This window comes from Arachis stenosperma, chromosome 10 (assembly GCF_014773155.1).
Source record: "Arachis stenosperma cultivar V10309 chromosome 10, arast.V10309.gnm1.PFL2, whole genome shotgun sequence".
Taxonomy (NCBI): domain Eukaryota; kingdom Viridiplantae; phylum Streptophyta; class Magnoliopsida; order Fabales; family Fabaceae; genus Arachis; species Arachis stenosperma.
The window spans coordinates 78,148,358-78,172,798 of NC_080386.1; the positions used below are offsets into that span (position 1 = coordinate 78,148,358).

General features: G+C 35.7%; 1 protein-coding gene across 1 annotated transcript; it reads left to right on the forward strand.

Annotated features, from left to right (window-relative positions):
* The first annotated feature begins 2,287 nt into the window (after positions 1-2,287).
* On the forward strand, positions 2,288-4,851 carry LOC130957259 (uncharacterized). The gene is made up of 5 exons (XM_057884127.1): positions 2,288-3,693; positions 3,778-3,879; positions 3,960-4,080; positions 4,381-4,604; positions 4,704-4,851. The coding sequence occupies exons 1-5, from the start codon at positions 2,288-2,290 to the stop codon at positions 4,849-4,851; spliced, it is 2,001 nt and encodes a 666-aa protein (XP_057740110.1).
* Positions 4,852-24,441: the final 19,590 nt, after the last annotated feature.

The following is a 24,441-nucleotide window of genomic DNA, read 5'->3' on the forward strand; positions in this document are numbered from 1 at the left end:
AAGTTAATTTTAAGATTTCAAAACATTAGCAATCGTTATTATGTTATGCCCTTAAATAAGTAATAATTATAAATTACTGATATTTCTTATACTATAAATCGCTATTATTATACTTATAATACGTATACATATATTACAAGCATAATTGCGTATAACAGCCGTAATTTATAATAGCTATAGATATTTATATATTAATATCGGTATAAATATTTATAAATAATATCTTTATCACTGAACATAATATTATTATTATTATCATAATTTACAATATAGTTTTTATTATATATTATAACTATTAAGGTCCTTATTAATGTAATTATAAATATTATATTAATTATAATTTATTACAATCATTACTTAATGTGTTTGGATTTCAGTTTGCAAATGTGAGTTTGTATAATATTAGTTTCATAAAATTGATTTCGATAAAAAGTAAGATTCGGTTAACATGATTTATGTTTGGCAATATTTGGGATCAACATTGAATATATTAAAATAAATGTTGTTTAGATTATACTAATCAAAATTACTTTTAGATGAAAAATTAATAAAACAGACATTAATTAAAATTTTTTTATATACATGCAAAAACAGAACCTCACAAAAATAATATAAAAAATATTTATTATATAAATAAATAAATATTTAAAAAAATATGAAAGAGTGTACTAGAAATTTTATAATGTTAAACAAAAAAATATTTGAAAATTTTTCTAGTATTACCCATACTCGTTAAGTTAGAATTATTTTGGACTATAAATTTTATTATTTATGGCTCTATTGTTACTTATAATTAATTTTTTATTTATTTTGTCCTTTTTTATAGGATGATAGTTTATATTATACAAATTTTTTTATAATAAACGTAGTATATAATAATTACAATTACAAATTTTACAAAGTCAAATTAAAAAATAAATAAAATAATATAAAACAAAGATAGAGTACATCAAAAAATAGAAAAAAATCATACAGATATAAAATAATAAAAATTTCATAAAATTAACAGCATATATCAGATAAATAAAAATACAATAAAAACTAAATTAAATTCATGTGAATAAAATAAATAAAAAAAATTCATAGGCAACATAACTACAATGTAATAAAAGATAGAACAAAAAGAATTCACATGAACAAAAAAATAAAAAATATCATAAAGTATATTAATAAAATATTTGAAAAAGTATAGCACTTTTTCATCTTATTCCCATTACTAAACAATGATAACTATAACTATTATCTTAAATTTTGGTACAAAATGTAATTGTCATTTTTCACAATGTTTTTTATTTGCACATTACTTATACTGTCATCGGTTTTTTTTGTTTTCTCATATTTTCTTACGTCACTATTAATTGTTTCGATATATTTTGATACTACACTAGATATCGATAAAACCTGGATTTCAAAATCACGGAATAGTGTGGAATATAGGCAAGGACTGAACCATTTTTTAGACTTTGCGTTTGCGAATGCATCCTCCGATGGCATGATAAAGTGTCCATGTCCTAAATGCGGGTTTCAACTTATGCAAACAAGAGAGGATGCATACGACCATCTGTTGTTACGACCATTTCCCCCTGGATATACTATTTGGGTGCGTCATAGTGAGAAGCCGGTTGAAGAGAGGCCTGGATTGGAATGAGTAGATGATAATCTGATATCCCAAGTGAATCAAATGCACCAAATGGTCAACGAGGCATTCAATTTCACGATCCAACATGGGAGTGGGGACATCACAACAATCGAACATGCAGAAGATGATGAAGACGTGTTACCAAGCCTGTATGAAGGTCCAAGTTGCGCGGCGCAGGATTTTAACGATCTATTGTCAGATGGAGAACATGAGTTATATCCCGGATGCTCAAAGTACTCCAAATTATCGTTTTTAGTGAAGTTTTATCATATTAAGTATATGTGCGGTGTGAGTGACAAGGCAATGACAATGATTCTTGACTTACTACGGGACGCATTCGAACAAGCAAAACTTCCAAAGACAGTGTATGAAGCCAGGAAGACAATAAGAAAGCTGGGTATTGAATACGCCAAGATAGATGCTTGTCCAAATGATTGTATGATGTACCGAGGTGATGATGCGAACCTGACTAGGTGCAAGAAATGTGGGTGTTCAAGATGGAAGCAGAAGACTAAAAAGGGCTCTATTCTTAGACTCAACGTACCAGTGAAGAGAAATGGAAAACTTATAGCAGCCAAGACCCTTCGTTACTTTTCCCTCATACCACGACTGCAGCGGTTATTCATGTGAAGCAAGACATCGAGTGATATGTTATGGCATAAACATGCGTCTAATAACGATGGTTTTCTTAGGCATCCAAGGGACGCTGAAGCATGGAAAAAGTTTGATGCAAAGTATACTAATTTTTTGGCGGATCCGCGTAATGTTCGCCTAGCCTTGGCGAACGATGGATTTAATCCCTTTGGGAATATGAGCATAAAGTACTCCATCTGGCCTGTGATTCTTATTCTGTATAATCTACCACCCTGGATTTGCATGAAGCAGACATCTTTCATTCTATCCACGCTTATTCCTGGGCCAAAAATGCCAAGTAACGACATAGATGTTTATTTGCAGCCTTTGATAAATGAGTTGAAGCAATTATGGGATGGTGTTGAAACCTATAATGCCAAAGAAGAAAACACTTTCAAGATGTGTGCGGCACTAATGTGGACTATCAGCGACTTTCCAGGATTGGGAAACCTATTTGGCTGGAATACGCATAGTGGGTTAGCCTGTCCTATGTGTAACTTGGATGCTAAGCCACATCGGCTGAAAGACAGTCAAAAATGGTGTTTCATGGGCCATCGACGCTTTTTAAATCAGGGACACAAATACAGACTAGACCGGAATAGATTTGACGGGCAGGTCGAAGGTAGAGATCCGCCAAGGAAGTTATCAGGAACAGATGTATTGAGGCAGCAGTCTAATGTGCACGTTTCATTTGGGAAGAGTTCAAGTGTGACATCTAAAAAAAGACGCAATGGCCAGGATGCGGATGAAGATGATTCACATTGGAAGAAGAAGAGTGTTTTCTTTGACCTCCTGTACTGGGAGGATCAGATGTTGCGTCATAACCTCGATGTGATGCATATAGAGAAAAACGTGTGTGACAATGTGGTCTTCACTATCTTAAACGATAGCAGCAAATCAAAGGACAATCTTAAAGCTCGTAGAGATTTACAATGCATGGGTATAAGGCCTGAATTATGGCCGGGAGAAGGTGGTAAATATCCTTCTGTAATATTTGCGATGTCGAATTCACAGAGGGATATTTTTCTGAAGACTTTGCAGAATATGATATTTCCAGATGGTTACTCTAGCAACATTGCTCGTTGTGTTGATTTGCGACAGCACAAGTTATCTGGGTTGAAAAGTCATGACTGTCATATTCTGATGGAACAATTACTCCCAATTTTGGTGAAGTTTTCACTTCCGAGTCCGGTATCCAATGTGATTGCAAATTTGTCGTCATTTTTTCGAGAACTTTGTTGGGCCATAAACCGTATGCAGCTTGCTGAGCTTCAGAATCATGTTGTGCAAACCTTGTGTCAGATGGAAATGATTTTTCCTCCATCCTTCTTCACCATCATGGTTCACCTCACCGTGCATCTCGTTGATGAGGTTACTCTTGGTGGACCCGTACATTATAGGTGGATGTATCCAATAGAAAGGTTAGCTTGCTGATAAACCCCTTTAGTACATTCAAATCAATTAATTGTGTATATATTGAGCATTTTATTGTATTTATATAAAAGGTATTTAGGACGTCTGAAGCAATATGTTCGTAATAGAGCACAACCGGAAGGCTCAATTGCAGAAGGCTATTTATCTGAGGAAATCCTGACTTTCTGTTCTAGGTATTTGGATAATATTGAGACTAGAATCAACTGACCAGGGCGAGTTGACGATGAGCCTATTAACGTTCCTCACAATTCAGGGGAGAGTATCTTCCCAGCTATTGGCAAGGCATTAGGGGCAGTTTCGCATTTCGAACTCACTCCAATGGAAAAACATCAAGCTCATCGTCATGTGCTAGTCAACTGCGATGCCGTGGTTCCGTTCCTTGAGTAAGTATACGCATGTATTTCTAAAACACCAATGTAACTCTTTTACCCCAGTTTCTAGTTGGACTAATTTTCTTCTCTACAATAAAGTACATTTAGGGAAAAGACAAAGTGAAGCATGCGTCATCAGACAAGGTCCCCAGCTAAGATTGATAGTGTCGTCCATGCAGAATTTCCTCGGTGGTTCAATGCTCAGGTTGACAGAATACTAACCTGACCAATGTTTTTTTAGCCTGGAATTAGTACTATATTAATCCGACTTTAATATAAAGCATGAATGTTATGTGGTTCCAGGTTCTTCTGGAAAGTACTATTCAATCAAAAGAGCTGAAGTTGCTTGCATGTGGTCCCATGATTCATGCCAGACGTTTTAGGGCGTATAATGTTAATGGGTACAAGTTTCAAACTGTCACAAAGGAAAACGGGATGAAAACACAAAATAGTGGAGTATATGTATCATCTAATACGAGAAGTTATGCAAGCATGCGTGATAATAGGGTGGCTGTTGGTGGTGTTCCGTATTACGGAAAAATTGTAGACATAATTGAATTGAATTACAGCTGTTCCTTCACAGTGGTATTGTTCAAATGTGTTTGAGCTGATACCACTACTAGTAGAGGCATCAAACAAGACCATTTGGGGCTTACCAGCGTTAATTTCTCTCGTCCAATACACACTGGTAATCGTGAAGAAGATGAACCGTACATATTGGCATCAGAAGCTCAGCTTGTATACTATGTGGATGATGAAGTAGCTAAAGAATAGAGTGTTGTGATTCATGTGAAACCAAGGGATTTGTATGACATGGGAGAAGAGAATGAAGAAGCTGAAGTTGGTTTTTCTCCACAGCCAGGGTTGAATATGTCAGCGGAAGGTGACATTGGAGATTTACTGTTGACAAGGGACGAAGATATAGAAGACCTCATAGAAAATGTCTCAGAGAATTTCGATGATGTCGCGTAATGCTTTGTTTGAAGCATTTTAATGTGATTTAAAAATAATCTTTTTGCCATTAATTAAGTTAAATAAACTCAGCGTTTTGCGTTATTTTCTTTGGTTACTTTACACTTGTGTAGTTTTTTTTTGCAGTTAAATATTTATGTTATTATGAATCCTCATGAGTAAAAGCCGACTTTTTGGTTCTTTCATCGATTTTAATATGGAAATGTTAGTTTACGTTAAATCTTTATTCCTTCTACAGTTGTTGTTTTTGTTAGGGTTGCATTTTTTATAATCTTGCTATGTATTACGTAATATAATTTCACTAGTGTTACGTTTTGAAAACAATAGTGAACATAACATGACGGTGGAACATGATCGATGAAAAATGAGGACTTTTCGTCATCCTCTGCAAGCACAACAATTGCTACAGAGCTTATGTTTAAGAAAATTTCACAAACTACTAACAAGGGTGATGGTAATTATCGAAAATTTGCGTTAAATAATAAAATTGTCTTAGCATATTGTAGTTTGGTTTTTTTTCTAAGTTAGTATTTAATGACTCCAGAGTTCTCAATTTCTTTTATGTATACTCATTCTATTATGTGCATGTTGATATTTTCAATCTTACGTGAATATTCCGGAGAAATAGTTCCTGACAGTCTAGATGGAGAAGAGTCTGATTCAGAAGACAATTTAGATGATGTATCCTCTGTCGCAATCGATAGATTCATGCAGTATGAGTTGAATAAGGTTCCGGATGAAGAGGATAAAACTTTAGAAGACCAACAAGATAAACAAGATGATATACATGTTAAGAAAAGGTGCTTTGATCTAAATAAATTGCCATGGTATGGAGATGAAATATCAGATCCTCTAAAACGTGAAGCCCATAGATTCATAACAGAGTTTTTTTTGCCAGGTCAATATGACGTTGGAGAGAAAGTTTGATCTTTTATTATAACAGTTACGCTGATTTCGTTAGTTTAATGAGTTGGGTCGCAGATGTACATGTTTATTCTTGATTTAGGTTTAGTAAGGCATAACTTCAAAGAGGAGTAACTTTAATTTATGTTCTCTTGAACTTTATTTTAACTTCATTAATATCAGAGTTTGATTTTATTTTCTTCTTTCATATCCATGATTCCCTACTTAATTTTTAAATGCCAATAGCGTAATCAAGTAATTCTTATTGGTAAATTTGTTCACATGAGTTTACATATATAGTTTACAAGTAACTTGTGAATTTTTTTAACGTAAAATGAATGTAGAAAAAGTGTTACGAGTTTAAGTAACAATGATTTAAACATATGTAGCTTCAGATAGTAGTCGTTACTTAACTAGATTATACCTAAATAGTTATTACTAAAGAGATCTAATGAAATACATGGTAATACGCATTTTGCAATGGTTTAGAACGAAACCACTGCAAAATACCTAACAGGAAGTCACCGGCAGCCATATCGCGGTGGTTTTCAAAAAGACGCCATGAAATGCAAACCTGATGGCCATATAGCGGCGGTATGAAAAAAACCGCCGCTAAATTCAAACTTGACAGCAATATAGCGGCGGCCTGTTAGCAGCCCAAACACCTAACCGCTGCTATATGCGCCGCCCTATTTTTTTGCGGTGGTTTTGCCAAACCGCCGCAAAATTTCTTCCGCTATCTGCCGGGTTTGTTGTAGTGGTACAAAAATTACGCAAATCTATACCGTCTTCTTGAATATGATAAAAAATTAATAATTAAAATATGTTTATAAAAAAAGAAATAAATAAATAAATAAGCTAAGAATATATTTGTGTACTTACACAAAGGATAAAGTTGTAAAAAAATAAAGATAAGAAATTTGAGATATTATAAATAGTTATAATATCATATTATTTTACAAAATATTAATAGTATATTATAAAATACTTTCATTTATGTAAAAAAATTTTGGAAATGTTTTTTTAATTTATGAAAAAAATAAAAAAAATTGTTACACCAACTATTGATTCAAGTAGTAGAAGAAAATTCATTTCATTAATTTATTTTTTTACTTAATGTTATTATTTAGCTTGCTTATGGTACAATACTATAGTGTTAAAAAAAATTAGATAATACTTTTAATTAGGAGCAAGTCTAAAATAAAATACTAGCAATTTAATGCAACTTTAATTTAGTATTAATATAGTGACAATATGACTTTGATTTGTTTATGGATTTGTAACTGAGTCAAGACAGAGCGTTATCCAATTCAAACTTGGTTCATTAACAGTTTGATAACTTAAAGTTATGATCTTTGGGACGGATTTTGAACTATAATTTGAACTTATTTATTAATGTCAACTTAATATGGTGCTAAAAGAAAATTAAGATCTTTTTAATGACATAAAATCAAGTCAAAGTAAGAAAAGGAGAAAACAAAAAAGTTCTAGCCTATGCAGTTTCTGTCTTGCTAAGAGCAATTACATGAAGGTTCTTTCAAGAAGATATACACTCTGCATACTCAACTACATTAATCTTTTCTCTCTTTGCAATTAAATCAAATATGAAATTCACGTTCTCTAACATAAGCACTCACGAAGACAATCGCAGCTATTATTTGATTCGCATTGTTATCGGATCGGATAAGATCCACACTCTAAAAGGATCGGTATGGTTGTATGATGCGACTAGTTCTTCGTTGATTTATGATCGATACCAATTTAGACAAGATTAATTTACCAATGCTCTAAAGATATATTTGTCTCTTGAGTATGATAGAAAATTAAAGAAAAATATGTTTAAAAGAAAAAAAATGAATGAAAAAATAATCATTCCATAGATTTGTTCTTTTACAAAAAAAAAATTAATATATAGGAAATACAAATAAAAATAAAAAATGAGAGTTTATTAATAATTATAGTATTACTATCTTTTAAATAATAATAATAAGTTTGCTCTTGGTTTCTAAAATTATGTTTTTTACTTATTGGACATCCTCTATATTATACGTTAATGATATCAATATATATTCAAAGTATAACTATTCAAATAGTATAGGTAGATAGATTTTTACTTTTTTAATGCATGACAGAAGTTAGAGCTTTTATCCATTTTTATTACTGAATTAAAAAATTTTGTAAAATTTAATTTTAAAAAATTACTCTAAAAAATTATTAGAAATACTTAATTATTAAAAAATTTTTATTATAAAAATTGTTAGGTAGGATTGATTATTATAATATTTATAAAAAAGTAAAATTAAGAACTTGGAACGCATATGTAAACTATAGCTCACTTTATAATGAACATAAAATTTATTATTATTATAATTTATTCGTTATTATAATTATTTATACATGTTTATAACTTAAATTTGTCACTTTTTATCGTAAGGATTTAATTTTGATATTGTTGTTACAAAATGTGAATTGTTTCTTTGTTATTAACTTTGTACAATCGAATTTGATTATAAAATTTTATGATGATAGAATTAATACATTGTAATAGAATTGAGTTCTTTTTATAATTTTCTAAAAATAATAAATTAAAAATATATTTTGAATGTAAATTTTGAATAAAAAATACTTTATTTAAAATTATTAGTTATATGATTTATTATAAATATATATACCAATGATAAGATTAGCCTTCTTCATCCTACTACCAATCTACCACTATATTTACTCATTAGCATTTAATTCTAAAATATAATAGGTTATCTTTATTTGATTTTAAAATAAATATATAATTAAAATACTTTAGTTGTTATGTTGAATGAGGAGAAACCCTAATGTTCAATCTGTCATTTGACTTATTTCTGCATTTCACGTTTCTTTCTTTTTCTTCTCCCTCCACTCACTTTTTACATCTCTCAAATCCCAACCTACTTGACCATCGCCGCTACCATTCACTCTTTTTCGCATTCACCAGGTTCATCTTGATTTGGTTATAGCCGCTATACTCATCCATGAATGAGAACATCTCATGCCCAAATGACAATTGGACAATTTCAGGAAACAGTGGCTCGAAGAAAACCATGAAGTCACTAAGGCTAAGCGGTGAAATAGCAGTTACGCTCTTGGATCTATAGGATCAGAAAGAAGGAGAAGGAAGGGAGCTTTGATGGTTCTTTTCACCGACAGAGAGACTGGGCTTTGATTGAAGGAGAAGGAAGGGAGCGATGGAATTGAGAAAATTCAACATCAGGATCGGTTGCCGGTCAACCTTTCCACCAGATCCCGCAACAAAAGGAAAACTAGAATTTAAATTTCAATATTTAATTTGAATACGAAATCGTAAATTGGATTAACTTAATTATTTTGTAAGACATCTTTATAAAAAAATTACTAGATTGAATTTGAATTTGAATATCAAATGAAAAAATAGAATATCTTTATTATTTATTAGGATATCTTTAAAAAAATAATAGATTTTTTTTGAATAATTGGAAAATTAGAATATCTTTCTTATTTATTAGGATATCTTTATAAAAAAAATAGTTTTTTTGTTATCTTTTTAGTTATCTCTATAAATAACAGTGTTTACCATAAAGTTTTAGACCAAAGCACTCTTTTTCAATCACCGCAGATCAGAGGAGTAAAGAGTATGAGTAAGGTAATCATACTTATTTTTGTTAAATGAAACTTGGGATTATTAGTCTTTTGTAATATCTGTTTAGTAGTTTTTTTAGTCTAATATAAATACTAAAATTTATTTGGCTTGAGCAATACACAACGGATGCCTCAGTAACTTCTAAGGGAGAATCAAACATGGACTCCTTCGCATTGGACGAGAAGGTAATCTATTTTTGGGATATAATACCCGAAGTTGCCTTACTTTCTCGGCATACTTTATTTAACATGTTTTTAGTTATCTTTTGTGATGTTTATATTTGTTGTGTTGTTACCTTATTATTTAGTAATGCGTCTTATTTGATGGCATCTTGAAGTTTGGAAAAGGTGTTGTCAAGGCACTATCGACGATGATTCGCGAAGCTATTGTGCAAGGGATAACAACAGTTCTCCCAAAGTTTGTGAAAATGGTTGGTTCCTCATAAAAAAGTGGGAGTGACGGTGTAAAGCTTTCAAATACTGCTCCAGTTGTTACACCACTGTCAGACACTTTGAAACGCATACTTGACGCCAACCCCTCAATGTGTTTCGATGACCAACCAGTTACGAAGAAGAGGACTCCGAGGTGCAAGGGAAGAAAGCGTGGACTACCGGTCTCCGAAGTTATGGTTTTATGCTTTTATTTTTAAATAACAACTATTAAATACTACTAAGATAGAATTTGATCAAATTAATACACAATATATGATGTTATAGTTCACAAAGTACAGCATCCTTCAACCATTGAATTTGCCACTGTCCCGATATAGGGGTGAAGAACTTTTTAGTATTCTCACATATTGTAATATTGATGTTAAGTCATAAAATACAATCTTCTCCTCAACGTCTCCTCTCTTTCCCACTAGGTATAAGTCTAAGCTTCATTGTTGAAAGCTTTAGACTTGTGAGTACCAGATTTTTTTCCGATCACCATATTGTGCCTGTTAGTGATATTGGAAGGCTGATTAGAATTCTGATTAATACTAGGAAATAAAATTTCAATTGCTGATATGGAAATTTGATTTGTTGATGTGGTAAGAAGCTAATCAGTTGAGAGAACTATATTGATAAATAAGTAATAACAATGCTTAAAATAATTATCATATTTTTCGGATTTGTAGAAAGAATTACATTTTGGGGAGAAGCTCCCTCCAGGTCGTCCATGGCTTTACTACAACAATTACAATCCAAATATAGAGGTTAAGACATGCCATGTATAGGTGCTTAACTTTTAGGATAACGTTAGTATAAAGTATCATGCTGATTTTGTATGTATACTTTGAGTAAACAATTAACTTTATAATATTGTGCTTGTTCATCTTTGGCTATAAAATAGATATATTCACGAATCTATATCTTACATTAACGTGTAGGGAAACAGTCCAACTTTTTAAAATACATGGAAGATTAAACGAATGGCATGTAAAGATGCTTAGTAATTAAGTTGGTAAAAAAATAATATTTTATCAAAATACAACTTTAGTATTTCTATTATTGATGTAAGTGTGGTGAAGAATTACTATGTGTTTGATGAGCGGATAATTTATACGCTTTTTGGCATTGTTTTTAGTATGTTTTTAGTATGATTTAGTTAGTTTTTAGTATATTTTTATTAATTTTTAATTAAAATTCACTTTTCTGGACTTTACTATGAGTTTGTGTGTTTTTCTGTGATTTCAGGTATTTTTTGGCTGAAATTGAGGGACCTGAGCAAAAATCTGATTCAGAGACGGAAAAGGACTGCAGATGCTGTTAGATTCTGACCTCGCTGCACTCGAAGTGGATTTTCTGGAGCTACAGAAGCCCAATTGGCGCGCTCTCAACGGCGTTGGAAAGTAGACATCCTGGGCTTTTCAGCAATGTATAATAGTCCATACTTTACCCGAGATTTGATGGCCCAAACCGGCGTTGCAAATCAGCTTCAGAATTCCCAGCGTTTAACGCTGGAACTGGCATAAAAATTGGAGTTAAACGCCCAAACTGGCATAAAAGCTGGCGTTTAACTCTAGGAAGAGTCTCTACATGAAAATACTTCAATGCGCAGCCCAAGCACACACCAAGTAGGCCCGGAAGTGGGTTTTTCTGTCATTTACTCATTTCTGTAAACCCTAGGTTACTAGTTCACTATTAATAGGATCTTTAGACATTGTATCTGTACCTCATGACACTTTACACATTTCTCATTGTATCTTCTATAGCATGAGTCTCTAAACCCCATGGTTGGGGGTGAGGAGCTCTGCTGTGTCTTGATGGATTAATGCAATTACTACTGTTTCTTATTCAATCATGCTTGCTTCCGTTCTAAGATATCACTTGTTCTTAACCCGGATGAATGTGATGATCCGTGACACTCATCATATTCTCAACTATGAACGCGTGCCTGACAACCACCTCCGTTCTACCTTAGATTGAGTCGATATCTCTTGGATTCCTTAATCAGAATCTTCGTGGTATAAGCTAGAATTGATGGCGGCATTCAAGAGAATCCGGAAGGTCTAAACCTTGTCTGTGGTATTCTGAGTAGGATTCAATGATTGAATGACTGTGACGAGCTTCAAACTTGCGATTGTGGGGTGTTAGTGACAGACGCAAAAGAATCACTGGATTCTATTCCGACATGATCGAGAACCGACAGCTGGATAGCCGTGCCGTGACAGGGTGCGTTGAACATTTCCACTGAGAGGATGGGAGGTAGCCATTGACAACGGTGAAACCCTACATACAGCTTGCCATGGAAGGAGCCTTGCGTGTTTGAAGAAGAAGACAGTAGGAAAGCAGAGGTTCAGAAGACAGAGCATCTCCAAAACCTCAACCTATTCTCCATCACTGCAATTCAAGTACTTGTTTTATGTTCTTTTGCTTTTTACAATCAATCCTGATAATCTTTGATATCCTGACTAAGAGTTACAAGGTAACCATAGCTTGCTTCAAGCCGACAATCTCCGTGGGATCGACCCTTACTCACGTAAGGTATTACTTGGACGACCCAGTGCACTTGCTGGTTAGTTGTGCGGGATTGCAAAGTGTGATTGCAATTTCGTGCACCAAGTTTTTGGCGCCGTTGCCAGGGATTGTTCGAGTTTGGACAACTAATGGTTTATCTTGTTGCTTAGATTAGGACTGTTTTATTTTTGTTGGTTTAGAGTATTTTATTTAAGTATAATTTCATATTTTAAGTTTGGTGTCAATTGCATGCTTTTGTTTTTCTTTTAATTTTCGAATTTGCAAGTCCTTAGTCCCTTTTTTATCTTTAAAAATTCTAAGTTTGGTGTCTTCTTTGTGTTTTTCTTTAAAATTTCGAAAATTCATGTTTGATTTTCTGAAAAATTTTAAGTTTGATGTCTCTTTGTTGTTTTTATCTTTCCTCTTTTCAAAAAAATATATATACATATATATCTTGATTACTATTCACATCAATTCCCTTTTCTCCAATATGGACATAAATGGGAATGAACAGTCCAAAAGGACTCTGGGGTCATATGCCAACCCCATTACAGCTGCATATGGGAGTAGCATCTGTATACCTCCCATCAAAGCAAGCAGCTTTGAGCTAAACCCTCAACTCATTATCATGGTGCAGCAAAATTGCCAGTATTCCGGTCTTCCACAGGAAGAACCTACTGAGTTTCTGGCACAGTTCTTACATATGCTGACACAGTACGTGATAAAGAGGTGGATCAGGATGTCTACAGATTATTACTGTTTCCATTTGCTGTAAGAGATCAAGCTAAGAAGTGGTTGAATAATCAACCTACAGCAAGCATAAAGACATGGAAACAATTATCAGACAAATTCCTGAATCACTTTTACCCTCCAAAAAGGATGACACAGCTAAGGCTGGACATCCAAGGCTTTAAACAAGAGGATAACGAATCCCTTTACAATGCCTGGGAGAGGTATAGAGGTATGCTGAGAAAATGCCCCTCTGAAATGTTTTCAGAGTGGGTGCAGTTGGACATCTTTTACTATGGGCTTACAGAAAAAGCTCAGATGTCTCTAGACCACTCAGCTGGTGGATCTATACATATGAGGAAGACTATCGAAGAGGCTCAAGAGCTTATAGATACTGTTGCTAGAAATCAACATTTGTACTCTAGCCATGAGTCCTCTACAAAAGAAGAAGTTATGGCATTAGCCACTGATCCTAATCCTCAAGAACAGATGGTTGAGCTTACTCAACCATTACACCTGATGACAAAACAGTTAGCAGAATTTAAAGAGATGCTCCAAGAGACTAAAATTGCTAACAAGAACATGGAATCACAGTTGAATCAGGCAAAACAGCAGCTATCTAAACAGATAACAGAAGAATGCCAAGCAGTTCAACTGAGGAGTGGGAAGACACTGAATAACACTGCTCAAAGTAGTAAAAAGTCAGTAAAGGAACAATTGACAGAGGATAGCCAAACCACTATCCAAAATCCCTCTGAGGACAGTAAGAGCCCAGAGAGGAATACTATTGGCGTTCAAACGCCAGAAAAGGAGGAAAAGCTGGCGTTAAACGCCCATTCCCTACCCAGTTCTGGCGTTCAAACGCCAGAAGAGGGGGAAAAGTTGGCGTTAAATGCCCATTTTCCACCCAATCCTGGCGTTCAAACGCAAAAGGGGAACCAGACACCTGAGAGTGCTGATAGTAACCCCTCTAAAAAGGCTTCTCCAACCACCTCTGTAAGGAATAACCCTGTAGCAACTAAGGTTGAAGAGTATAAAGCCAAGATGCCTTATCCACAGAAACTCTGCCAAGCGAAACAGGATAAGCAATTTGCCCGCTTTGCAGACTATCTAAGGACTCTTGAAATAAAGATTCCGTTTGCAGAGGCACTTGAGCAAATACCTTCTTATGCTAAGTTCATGAAAGAGATCTTAAGCCATAAGAAGGATTGGAGAGAAACTGAAAAAGTGTTTCTCACTGAAGAATGCAGTGCAGTTATTCTGAAAAGCTTACCAGAAAAGCTTCAAGATCCAGGAAGCTTTATGATACCATGCACATTAGAAGGTGCTTGCACCAAGATAGCCCTGTGTGACCTTGGAGCAAGTATCAATCTAATACCTGCATCCACTATCAGAAAGCTTGGGTTGACTGAAGAAGTCAAACCAACCCGGATATGCCTCCAACTTGCTGATGGCTCCATTAAATATCCATCAGGCATAATTGAGGACATGATTGTCAAGGTTGGGCCATTTGCCTTTCCAACTGACTTTGTAGTGCTGGAAATGGAAGAGCACAAGAGTGCAACTCTCATTCTAGGAAGACCTTTCCTAGCAACTAGACGAACTCTCATTGATGTACAAAAAGGGGAAGTAACCCTAAGAGTCAATGAGGATGAGTTCAAGTTGAATGCTGTAAAAGCTATGCAGCATTCAGACACACCAAATGACTGCATGGGCGCTGACATTATTGACTCTTTGGTGGAAGAGATCAATATGACTGAAAGTCTAGAATCAGAGCTTGAGGACATCTTTAGGGATGCTCAGCCTGATCAGGAAGAACCAGAGGAAACAAAAGAATTTTTGAAAATTCCTCAGGAGGAGGATAAGCCTCCAAAACCTGAACTCAAACCACTACCACCATCCCTGAAGTATGCATTTCTGGGAGAGGGTGGCCCTTTTTCCAGTGATTATAAGCTCTGCTTTAAATCCACAGGAAGAGGAAGCACTGATTCAAGTGCTAAGGACACACAAGACAGCTCTTGGGTGGTCCATAAGTGATCTTAAGGGCATTAGCCCAGCAAGATGCATGCACAAGATCCTATTGGAGGATAATGCCAAACCAGTGGTCCAACCACAAAGGCGGCTAAATCCAGCCATGAAGGAGGTGGTGCAGAAAGAGGTCACTAAATTACTAGAGGCTGGGATTATTTATCCTATTTCTGATAGCCCCTGGGTGAGCCCTGTCCAAGTTGTCCCCAAGAAGGGAGGCATGACAGTAGTTCATAATGAAAAAAATGAACTGGTTCCTACAAGAACAGTCACAGGGTGGCGCATGTGTATTGACTACAGAAGGCTCAATACCGCCACCAGAAAGGATCATTTTCCCTTGCCATTCATAGACCAAATGCTAGAAAGACTAGCTGGGCATGATTATTATTGCTTTTTGGATGGCTATTCAGGCTACAACCAAATTACAGTAGATCCTCAGGACCAAGAGAAAACAACATTCACTTGCCCTTCTGGCGTGTTTGCCTACAGGAGGATGCCTTTTGGTCTGTGTAATGCTCCTGCCACCTTTCAGAGATGCATGCTATCCATCTTCTCTGATATGGTGGAGAAATTCCTGGAAGTCTTCATGGATGACTTCTCAGTATATGGAGATTCATTCAGCTCCTGTCTTAACCACCTAGCACTTGTCCTGAAAAGGTGCCAAGAGACTAACCTGGTTTTAAACTAGGAGAAATGTCACTTTATGGTGAATGAAGGAATTCTCCTTGGGCACAAAATTTCAAGCAGGGGAATAGAGGTGGATAAGGCAAAGGTAGAAGTAATTGAAAAATTATCACCACCTGCTAATGTTAAGGCAATCAGAAGCTTTCTGGGGCATGCAGGATTCTACAGAAGGTTTATAAAGGATTTTTCGAAAATTACAAAACCTCTGAGCAATCTGCTAGCTGCTGGCATACCATTTGTGTTTGACACACAGTGTCTGCAGGCATTTGAGACCCTGAAAGCTAAGCTGGTCACAGCACTAGTCATCTTTGCACCAGACTGGGCATTACCATTCGAATTAATGTGTGATGCCAGTGACCATGCCATTGGTGCAGTGTTGGGACAGAGGCATAACAAGCTTCTGCACGTCATTTATTATGCTAGCCGTGTTCTAAATGACGCACAGAAGAACTACACAACCACAGAAAAAGAGTTACTTGCAGTGGTCTATGCCATTGACAAATTTAGATCCTATTTAGTAGGATCAAAGGTGATTGTGTACACTGACCATGCTGCTCTTAAGTACTTACTCACAAAGCAGGATTCAAAACCCAGGCTCATAAGGTGGGTATTGCTTCTGCAAGAGTTTGATATAGAGATAAGAGACAGAAAAGGGACAAAGAACCAAGTAGCGGATCATCTGTCCCGACTAGAACCAGTAGCTGGGGCGTCCCTCCCTTCTACTGAGATCTCTGAGACCTTCCCAGATGAGCAACTCTTTGCCATTCAGGAAGCTCCATGGTTTGCAGATATTGCAAATTATAAAGCTGTGAGGTTCATACCTCAGGAGTACAGCAGAGTACAAAGAAAGAAATTGATTTCTGATGCCAAGTACTACCTATGGGATGAGCCTTATCTCTTTAAGAGATGTGCAGACGGAATAATCCGCAGATGTGTACCCAAAGAGGAAGCACAAAGAATCTTGTGGCATTGCCATGGATCACAATATGGAAGACACTTTGGAGGTGAGCGAACAGCAACCAAGGTCCTCCAATGCGGATTCTACTGGCCTACTCTCTATAGAGATGCCCAAGAGTTTGTGCGTAACTGTGACAGTTGCCAAAGAGCTGGTAACTTGCCTCATGGTTACGCCATGCCTCAGCAAGGGATCTTAGAGATTGAATTGTTTGATGTATGGGGAATTGACTTCATGGGCCCCTTCCTACCATCATACTCAAACACTTATATTCTAGTGGCAGTAGACTATGTATCTAAATGGGTGGAAGCAATTGCCACACCCAATAATGATACTAAGACCGTGCTGAAATTCCTCCAGAAACACATCTTCAGCAGGTTTGGTGTTCCCAGAGTACTGATCAGTGATGGGGGCACTCATTTCTGCAATAAACAACTGTACTCTGCTATGGTTAGATATGGAATTAGCCACAAAGTAGCAACTCCGTATCACCCACAGACAAATGGGCAAGCTGAGGTCTCTAACAGAGAGCTCAAAAGAATCCTGGAACGGACTGTTATTGCCCGTAGAAAGGATTGGGCAAAGAGCTTGGATGATGCTCTGTGGGCATACAGAACAGCATACAAGACTCCTATAGGAACCTCTCCATACCAACTGGTGTATGGGAAGACCTGTCATCTGCCCGTGGAACTGGAACATAAAGCCTACTGGGCAACCAGATTCCTAAACATGGATGCTAAGTTAGCTGGTGAAAAAAGATTGCTCCAGCTAAATGAGCTAGAGGAATTCAGACTCAATGCCTTTGAAAATGCAAAAATCTATAAGGAAAAGGCAAAGAAATGGCATGACAAGAAATTGTCATCCAGAGTCTTTGAGCCAGGACAAAAGGTCCTGCTCTTCAACTCTAGGCTCAGATTGTTTCCAGGAAAGCTTAAGTCCCGCTGGAGGGGTCCATATGTGATTACAGGAGTATCACCATATGGATATGTTGAGCTTCAGGATAATGATTCTGACAAGAAGTTCATTGTCAATGGACAGAGGATCAAGCATTATCTTGAAAGCAATTTTGAGCAAGAATGCTCAAAACTGAGACTTGAGTGATTTTCAGTGAAGGTCCAGCTAAAGACGGTAAAGAAGCGCTTACTGGGAGGCAACCCAGTGATTAGAAGGGCATCAGTTCTGTCTAATCAAGGTTGGATACATATTCCTAAAAGGAAATTATTAAAATTGAAGGAATTCACAGAGTTACAGAAGGATTCAGTGCAAAAAGCAGAGAAAAATAGCTTACTGGCGAAAAAACGCCAGTAAGGGGCATTCTGGGCGTTAAACGCCAGAATGGGCACCATTCTGGGCGTTTAACGCCAGGTGTGCAGCATCCTGGGCGTTTAGCAAAACGCCCAGTGATAAAGGGATTTCTGGCGTTTAACGCCAGCCATGATACCTGGCTGGGCATTAAACGCCCAAATAGGCCACCAAGTGGGCGTTAAACGCCAGAATGGATACCATTCTGGGCGTTTAACGCCAGAAAGGCAGGGGGAGGAGATTTTGTTTCCCACTTTAATTTTTTTCAAAATTTCTTGTTTTGATCCATATCTTTCTCTATAAACACATTACAAATTTTCATTATTCACCCCCCAATCTCAAAAATTAGAATCTTCTTCAAATCTATTTCAAATTCTTTCCTAGACTCTTTCAAAAAACTCAATTATCTCCTCAAATTTTTTCCATATCTTCTCAAATCTCCTTCAAATTTTCGAATATTTCTCCTCCTCTCCTATTTAAACACATTCGGCCACCCTCCTCCCCCACACCATTCGAATTTGCTCTCCTTCTCTCTCCCCTCTTTGCCCTCTTTTGCTTGAGGACAAGCAAACCTCTAAGTTTGGTGTGCTTTCCATGATCACTAGGCCAAGATTTATCAAGATCATGGCTCCTAGAGGAAAACAAACCAATTCAAGAGGCAAGAAAGAGAATAATCCAAAGGATGTTTGGAGTCAAGAGAAGTTCTTAACCAAAGAACATGCAGACCATTACCACAAAATAATGGGTCTGAGGTCAGTGATCCCGGAAGTCAAATTCAATCTGAAAGAAGATGAATATCCGGAGATCCAAGAGCAAATTCGAAATAGAGGATGGGAAGTTCTAACCAACCCTGAGACAAAGGTTGGAAGGAACATGGTTCAGGAATTCTACTCAAATCTGTGGCTGACAGATAAGCAGAGAATGACTGGAACTGCTTTTCATACCTACAGAACCATGGTCAGAGGGAGACTTATTTACTTCCATCTGGACAAAATAAGAGAGGTCTTCAAATTACCTCAACTGCATGATGATCCTGAATCCTTTAATAGGAGGATGGTGAGAGCAGATAAAGGGTTGGATCAAGTTCTAGAGGACATATGCCTCCCTGGAACTAAATGGATAACCAATTCAAAAGGTGTCCCAAACCAACTCAAGAGGGGAGACCTCAAACCAATTGCAAGAGGTTGGCTAGACTTTATTGGGCATTCCATATTACCCACTAGCAACCGTTCTGAGGTTACCATCAAGAGAGCAGTGATGATTCATTGCATTATGCTTGGAAAAGAAGTGGAGGTTCATCATCTGATTGCTTGTGAGATATACACAATTGCAAACAAGAATTCCACTGAAGCCAAACTGGCGTACCCAAGCTTGATCTCTTTGCTCTGTAAAGAGGCTGGGGTCAAGATGGGAGTAGATGAATTCATACCCATTGAACATCCAATCACCAAGAAGTCAATGGAAGGACAAATGCAAGACAACTCTATCAAAAAGAGGGCACATGAGTTCCTCCCTGAATTTCCTGAAATTGACTACTGGACCAGCCTAGAAGCATCTATCACCAAGTTGCAAGAAACTATGGAGCAACTTAAGGAAGAACAGCAGAATCAGAACTGCATGCTCTGCAAATTGCTGAAGGAACAAGAGAAGCAGGGGCGTGAACTTCAAGAGATGAAACGCCAAAGGCTCTCCCCTCAAGTTGAGGGAGCATCCACTTCTCAAAATCAAGGTTGTTGAGTCCTAACTCTGTGATAACCTCTATCATTAGGAGCCTATTTAAATTTTTTGTTTTATATTACTATTAGTCTTATCTTATATCTATTTCTGAGTTTTGTTCTTAATTCATGATTAATAAAATTTAAAATTCATGTCTTAAAGCTATGAATGTCCTATGAATCCATCACCTCTCTTAAATGAAAAATGCTTTAATCACAAAAGAACAAGAAGTACAGGATTTCGAATTTATCTCTGAAACTAGTTGAATTAGTTTGATGTGGTGACAATACTTTTTGTTTTCTGAATGAATGCTTGAACAGTGCATATGTCTTTTGAATTTGTTGTTTTAAGAATGTTAAAATTGTTGGCTCTTATGGAAAAGGAGAACTGTTATTGAGGATCTGAAAAATCATCAATTGATTCTTGAAGCAAGAAGAAGCAGTGATTAAAAAAAAATGAAAAAATAGAAGAGAAAAAGAAAAAGCAAGCAGAAAAAGCCAATAGCCCTTTAAACCAAAAGGCAAGGGTAGAAATAAAGTTGTGATCCAAGGCAAAAGAGTGTGCTTAAGAACCCTGGACACCTCTAATTGGGGACTCTAGCAAAGCTGAGTCACAATCTGAAAAGGTTCACCCAATCATGTGTCTGTGGCATGTATGTATCCGGTGGTAATACTGGAAGACAGAGTGCTTTGCGCCACGGCCAAGACTCATAAAGTAGCTGTGTTCAAGAATCATCATACCTAACTAGGAGAATCAATAACACTATCTGAATTCGGAGTTCCTATAGATGCCAATCATTCTGAACCTCAAAGGATAAAGCGAGATGCCAAAACTGTTCGAAAGCAAAAAGCTACTAGTCCCGCTCATCTAATTGGAACTAAGTTTCTTTGATATTTTGGAGTCTATAGTATATTCTCTTCTTTTTATTCTATTTTGATTTTCAGTTGCTTGGGGACAAGCAACAATTTAAGTTTGGTGTTGTGATGAGCGGAGAATTTATACGCTTTTTGGCATTGTTTTTAGTATGTTTTTAGTATGATTTAGTTAGTTTTTAGTATATTTTTATTAATTTTTAATTAAAATTCACTTTTCTGGACTTTACTATGAGTTTGTGTGTTTTTCTGTGATTTCAGGTATTTTCTGGCTGAAATTGAGGGACCTGAGCAAAAATCTGATTCAGAGACGGAAAAGGACTGCAGATGCTGTTAGATTCTGACCTCCCTGCACTCGAAGTGGATTTTCTGGAGCTACAAAAGCCCAATTGGCGCGCTCTCAACGGCGTTGGAAAGTAGACATCCTGGGCTTTTCAGCAATGTATAATAGTCCATACTTTGCTCGATATTTGATGGCCCAAACCGGCGTTGCAAATCAGCTTCAGAATTCCCAGCGTTTAACGCTGGAACTGGCATAAAAATTGGAGTTAAACGCCCAAACTGGCATAAAAGCTGGCGTTTAACTCCAGGAAGAGTCTCTACATGAAAATACTTCAATGCGCAGCCCAAGCACACACCAAGTAGGCCCGGAAGTGGGTTTTTCTGTCATTTACTCATTTCTGTAAACCCTAGGTTACTAGTTCACTATTAATAGGATCTTTTGACATTGTATCTGTACCTCATGACACTTTACACATTTCTCATTGTATCTTCTATAGCATGAGTCTCTAAACCCCATTGTTGGGGGTGAGGAGCTCTGCTGTGTCTTGATGGATTAATGCAATTACTACTGTTTCTTATTCAATCATGCTTGCTTCCGTTCTAAGATATCACTTGTTCTTAACCCGGATGAATGTGATGATCCGTGACACTCATCATATTCTCAACTATGAACGCGTGCCTGACAACCACCTCCGTTCTACCTTAGATTGAGTCGATATCTCTTGGATTCCTTAATCAGAATCTTCGTGGTATAAGCTAGAATTGATGGTGGCATTCAAGAGAATCCGGAAGGTCTAAACCTTGTCTGTGGTATTCTGAGTAGGATTCAATGATTGAATGACTGTGACGAGCTTCAAACTCGCGATTTGGGGCGTTAGTGACAGACGCAAAAGAATCACTGGATTCTATTCCGACAAGATCGAGAACCGACAGCTGGATAGCCGTGCCGTGACAGGGTGCGTTGAACATTTCCACTGAGAGAATGGGAGGTAGCCATTGACAACGGTGAAACCCTACATACAGCTTCCCATGGAAGGAGCCTTGCGTGTTTGAAGAAGAAGACAGTAGGAAAGCAGAGGTTCAGAAGACAGAGCATCTCCAAAACCTCAACCTATTCTCCATCACTGCAATTCAAGTACCTGTTTTATGTTCTTTTGCTTTTTACAATCAATCCTGATAATCTTTGATATCCTGACTAAGAGTTACAAGGTAACCATAGCTTGCTTCAAGCCGACAATCTCCGTGGGATCGACCCTTACTCACGTAAGGTATTACTTGGACGACCTAGTGCACTTGCTGGTTAGTTGTGCGGGATTGCAAAGTGTGATTGCAATTTCGTGCACCAGTGTTCATAACACACAACAGAAGAAAATAAAGTAATCCTAAAGATTTATTTTATGCTTCAACTTTATTCCAATAATATTATATAGATCAGATCTAAATACTTGTGTACGCTAGTAAAAATCACTTTCTTCTTCGATGGTACAAAGGCGCTATGGGTATCCACACCGAGACCAACCTTTGCTGTCAACTCCTTTACCAATGGACATTTGATCTAAATTGAGAAATATCTTACAACTCTTTACACGCCATAAAATTCTTCTCCAAGAATAGATTCACATACATTTATGTGTGTAGAGGTAAAAGAACAAAACCCTTGTGTTGGTTTCTACCATCCCCTCTACTCTTTGCATACATATATATAATATGAGATTTGTTTCTAATTTTAAATTTGAATCAATCATATCTTGAAATTCCAAATCTGAATCCTTCAAATTTTATAAATCCTATCATAACAATTTAAAATAATATCAATTATGATCTCATCCAAATTTTTAATTCAAATTTAGAAATAGAATAACTAATTATTCTCAAATCTCATTTAATATTCTCAATTATCATATTATTATTATTATTATATTCTCGGTGCTAGTAAAGAATACAATAATATTCCATTTGAATTAATATAATTATTTATTTGATCAAATTACAATAATAATTAAATAATTCTACAATAAAGATTAGAACACACATTAGTGTGTAACACCATATGTTCAATACTAAGCGGATAGTAAATTAGTTATACTAAATTTACTAATCAAGGTTAGCGTCTAGCAACACTCCTTAACGATCTAATAGTATGAAGTAATATGTTTTTACTAAGAACCTGAGAAGAACAAAGTATAATTCTTTCCATCTTTCCACCTTTTGGTTAACCTTTAGAGTATGGTTTAATTGTCAAACTCTAACTTGTTACCATTATTATAATGAACTCTGAATAACTTAAGAAACTCATTTCTTCATTCATTCAATCTCCTCGGCCAAAGTTTTATTCGTCCCAGTTATTATAATCATAGAGCTCAAACTCTTTACTGAGAGTTGACAGATTCCTTATTAACTAATTATTAATTCTACAAGTATTTAAATTATACCCAATATCCATTCAACTAGCACCCTAGGGTATTAGGTTTCATGAATTAAAGGATAATAAATAAATTGTTAATTACTATGACAGTCGTAGGTCAAAGGAAACTCTATTACTATATTCATCTTGAGAATATCTTATTGACAAATATGCGATAATTATAACCATTAGGAATTCTCAAAGTGAGTCAGTTCAATGGCCATATCTCTATATGCAATATATATATATATATATATATATATATATATATATATATATATATATATATATATATTGATCTTTTCGAATTATTAATGTCCTTTTTAATAATTCTATGACAAAAAATAATTTAGATTAAATTATAAAAGATTTTCCTCTCAATATTTTTATCACTATCACAATGATAAATCTCTAAATTTAATCAAGGACTTTATTATATTAACATTTTAGTATAACAATAATAACAAATTATTTGACACATGATTGATTGGATTGTGGTCATACTACTTATTCCCAACAATCTCCCACTTGCACGAGAACCAATCATGATATATTGGATCTTGGGCATACTATTATCTCAATAATTTCCAACTTGCACTAGAGACAATCGATCATGTGTATAATTTTTCAATGCGCATTTGTGTTTATCAAAACTCTTTTGACCTTAAACACCTTTGCTCTTGAGCACATGTACTTGACCTTTTGCAAAATACGTCTAGTTCATAATAAATATCATGTTTTCTCAAAATAGAAAATCTCCCACTACAATAGTGTATAATTTTATTTTAAGGACAATCCTTATTGAATATGATTATAAAAAAATCTAAGTAACCATTAGATCTATCTTTATAAAATTGTATCATTATATAAATAGACTAATTTTCAAAAAATTAGTTTGATGATCAAACTTTTTATACTTTCAG

Excerpts from the sequence above, each read along its gene's own strand:
- LOC130957259 (XM_057884127.1), top strand. The coding sequence starts at position 2,288 with ATGTTATGGCATAAACATGCGTCTAATAACGATGGTTTTCTTAGGCAT. Across the intron at positions 3,694-3,777 it reads TGGATGTATCCAATAGAAAG|GTATTTAGGACGTCTGAAGC; the intron begins GTTAGCTTGCTG and ends TTTATATAAAAG. Across the intron at positions 3,880-3,959 it reads ATCCTGACTTTCTGTTCTAG|GGGAGAGTATCTTCCCAGCT; the intron begins GTATTTGGATAA and ends CTCACAATTCAG.